Source organism: Melozone crissalis, unplaced genomic scaffold (assembly GCF_028551555.1).
Source record: "Melozone crissalis strain CALT ecotype California unplaced genomic scaffold, PUWL_Pcris_2 ptg000105l_1, whole genome shotgun sequence".
In the NCBI taxonomy this organism is placed as follows: Eukaryota; Metazoa; Chordata; class Aves; order Passeriformes; family Passerellidae; genus Melozone; species Melozone crissalis.
Genome location: NW_026535882.1, coordinates 1,547,501 through 1,551,407, shown reverse-complemented (window position 1 = coordinate 1,551,407; position 3,907 = coordinate 1,547,501). Strand labels below are relative to the sequence as shown.

The 3,907-nt window shown below is 60.5% G+C and overlaps 1 protein-coding gene across 1 annotated transcript; it reads left to right on the top strand.

Moving 5' to 3' along the window:
* Positions 1-812: 812 nt before the first annotated feature.
* Positions 813-3,468, top strand: LOC128947416 (histone H3-like centromeric protein A). Its single transcript, XM_054291673.1, has 4 exons — positions 813-888; positions 1,374-1,465; positions 2,641-2,718; positions 3,334-3,468. The coding sequence occupies exons 1-4, from the start codon at positions 813-815 to the stop codon at positions 3,466-3,468; spliced, it is 381 nt and encodes a 126-aa protein (XP_054147648.1).
* The last annotated feature ends 439 nt before the right edge of the window (positions 3,469-3,907 follow it).

The following is a 3,907-nucleotide window of genomic DNA, read 5'->3' as shown; positions in this document are numbered from 1 at the left end:
GGAGGCACAGGGAGCTACTCAGACCATGTTGGGAGACAACTGAAGACACACTGGGAGCAAAGGGAAGATGCTGGAACCATGTTGGGGGTACTGGGACCATAACTGGGGCAACTAGGATCATACAGGAGGGGACAACTGGAACCACGCTGGGTTCATACTGGGAGTGTCTGGAACCACACTGACTGGGGGCAACTGGTATCATACTGGGATTGACTGGGATCATAGTGGGATCATTCTAGTAGTGACAGGAATTCATTGGGACTGTTGGGGGTGTGACAGGGATCATACTGAGTCGTTGTGATCATATTGGACTCACAGTGGGAGTGACTGGAAAGCACTAAAATCATACTGCAGGGGACTGGAATCATACTGGGATCATTCTGGGAGTAAATGGAACCATGCAGATGACCGAGAGCAACGGGAACCACATGAGAGTGACTGGGATCACAGAGGACGATTACACGACGATTACAGAGTCCGTACTGGCACCGCACGGGGACGGTAACTGAGACTACCCGGGCAGCACCGAGGCACGGGGTGCCTGGGGGTGGGGCCATGCAGAGTTCTGCTAATGAGCCCTCGGCGGGCGGAGTCCGGCGCGGCACCGGGCGGTCGCGCGCCCCGATTGGCGCGCGGAGGGAAGTGACGTCACGAGCGGCGCGGCGGGAGATTTGAACGGCACGGCGCGGCGCGGCGGATCCCGGCAGCGGCGTGGGGGCCCCGCACACCTGAGCTCACCCTGACTCTCCCTTCCCCAGCCGCTGGGTCCCCTTCTGAACTCGCCCTGACCCTGCGGTGGACTCGGCAACACCATGCCCCGCCCCAAACCCACCCCCCGACGGCGCGGGCGTTCCCCAGCCCCCCCATCGCCCCCGCGGCGGGCACGCAGTGAGTGAGGGGCGGGGGACTTCCCTTATAGACACCCCTTATGGACCTCCTACATCGAGCCCCCTTTCAGGCCCCCCTCTAGAGCACTCCTATGGACTCCCTCTATTGTTTTCCTCCGCCCCTAGCCTGTGCCCTATATACCCCTATATGCTTCCACCTCCTAGAGTCACCTCACATTCCCTCTCCCCTATAGCCCCTCTACCCCCATACTCCCTGTCCCCTATAACTCCTCTATGTCGGCCATAACTATAGCTCCCTATAGATCCTTTATACCCACAATGTCCCCCCAGACCTTACAGATCCCTTATAACCTCCACAGCCTTCCCCTGTCTCCCTGGCCCCTATAGATCCCCTATAGCCCCCTGTGTTCTGACAGGCCCTATAGATCTATACCCCCCATGTTCCTTCAGATCCCCCCATCTCTGCCCTCCAGGCTAAATATATCCCCTAAAGCCCCCACAGACCCCTATCCGATGCCCCCACAGGGCGCCGCCCAGGGCAGCGGGCATTGCAGGAGATCCGCACGTACCAGAGAAGCACCCGCCTGCTGCTGCGCCCCGGCCCCTTTGCCCGCCTGGTGAGAACCCCCCACATCGCTAAAATCCCCAGACACCCCGATTTCCCCCCCAGAACCTCCCCAGCACCCCCCATGGACTCCCAAACTCCCCTGGGACCACACAGATCATCTCAGATACCCACAAAATCTACTGTGGGACCCCCAAACCCCTCCAGGACCCCCCCAATTTCACCCCAGAACCTCCAGCATTGTCTGGGATCTTCCAAACCACTCTGGATCCCCTCTCTTGAGATCCCCAAATCCGTCTCAGGACACCCCAGATCAACCCTCTCGACCCTGCAACTTCCCCCAGAGCCTTCAAATCCACCCTGGGACCCTTCAGCTCCCCATTGGACTCTCCCAAATACCCACTGAAACCCTTCAAACAATCCTGAGGACCCCTTCAAATCCAACCCCAAATCCACCCTGGGACCCCTGAAATCCAACCTGGAACCCTCCAACCTCCCCCTGGACCCCATCCCAAAAACCCACTGCGATTTTCCAACCCCCTACAGACCCACCAAGTTACCCCCCAGAACCCCAAATCACCCCCTGGGACTCTTCATGACCATCCCTTTCCCCCAGGGCCCCCCCCTCAACCCTGTTCCATCCCTCCCCATGTCCTTGTCCTCTCCATCCTTGTGACATGGTGAGCCTGTCCTCCCCCAACATCCTTGCATATCCTCCAATGTCATTCTGTGGTTCCAGACATCCTTGTGTCCTGCCACCTTCAGAGGCTGCATGGATTGAGAGTTCCCTGTGCCCCTCCTGCTGTGCTGGCACTGTCCCCCCGTCCCATCGGGGTGTCCCCATGTTCCCATGGCCGAGGGTGTTCCCAAGATGTTCCCAGAGTGGTGCTTCCCCCCTGCCTCCCACCTGGCAGACCCCAGGGTGTCCCCGTGTCGATGTTCCCATGTCCCCACTCCCCAGTGTATTCCCAGGTGCTCCTGTCCCCAGTGTTCCTCTCCCTGGGGTATCCCCAAAGTGTCTCCAGGGTGATAACAAGGGTGTCCCCAGGTCCCTGGGATGTCCCCAGGGCAGTGTCTCCACATCTCCAGGGTGTCACCATGGTGGTGGCCCCAGCCCGGGATGTCCCCAATGCCCCCATATCCCCTCCACGTTGTCCCGATGTCCCCGCACTCCCTGTGACCCTGCTGCCCCCATGTGCCCCCCTCGCTGTGCCCTCTCTGCCACAGGTGCGGGAGCTCTGCCTCCTCTTCACCCGCGGCGTCGATTACCGCTGGCAGAGCATGGCCCTGCTGGCACTGCAGGAGGTGCAACTCGGGGGGCCCAGGCGTGATGGAGGGAGGTCACAGAGGGCTGGAGGGGCCCTATGGGTCCTGCAGGGGTATCCAGGGACTTAGGGGTGTGGGGAAGGGGCTGAGGGGGATCTCATGGGTACTGAGAAGGTTTCCATGGGGGCTGGGGGGCTGTGGGTGCTGCAGGGGGAATCTCTGGGTGCTGGGGGTGTCTCTGGGGGCTGGGGAGGTCCAAGAAGGTCTCTTTGGATGCTTGGATGAGGCTGAGAGGTTTGTTGGGTGTATGTGATGGGAGCTGAGGGGGAGTCTAGGAGGGTCTCCATTGGCTGGGGGTAGGGTCTATGGGTTCTGGGACAGGGTTCTATGGATGTTGAGAGGGTCTCTGGGTGCTGGGTGGGGCGGGGTCCCTTATTCCCAGGGTCTGTCGGGGATTGAGGATGGGTCTTTGGGTCTTGATCCCTCCCTAACACATTTGCAAGCACAAGGTGCTTCAGTCACCCATGGGTGGGTTTGGAGGGACCCTGCCCCCTGGGTGTGTGTTTGGGGGGAGTCTCTGACCCCGGGGGAAGGTGTGGGGGTTGGGGCATGCTGGGGAGCTTTGGGGACCCTCCCTCAGGTTTTGGTTCACAGGCAGCAGAGGCCTTCATGGTGAGGCTGTTGGAAGACGCATACCTGTGCTCGCTGCACGCCCGCCGAGTCACCCTGTTCCCCAAGGATCTGCAGCTGGCCCGGCGCCTGCGAGGGCCCGAAGCGGGGGGCATCTGAATGAGGACCCCCTGGGGAGTCTCTCCTGATAATTTCACACCCATAATCTTACTGGGACCTCCTATGGGACCATCATGCTGAGACCCCCCCCCACCCATAGGGTCCCCCAAGCCCCCCCTCGTGGACCCACCCCATAGACTTCCCCACCTCAGGATCCCCAACAACCCCTTCAGGGACCCATCTCCGGGTGGAGGTCCCCTTCCTTAGTCCAGCACCTCTCAGATTATTGAGGACCACTGCCCATGATCCCCCTGGAACCCCCATCACCAGCATGCCAGTCCCAGGGAAGCCTACTCAGGACCTCCACCCTGCTGGAGACCCTCCCAGTTCTGCTGTACCCCAATAAATGTTTGTGACCCCTAGGTGCTGTTGCTGGGGAGTTTGGAAGGGATTTGGAGGTAAGGCACCACAGGGGGTAACTCTGGAGGGCAGGAGAACC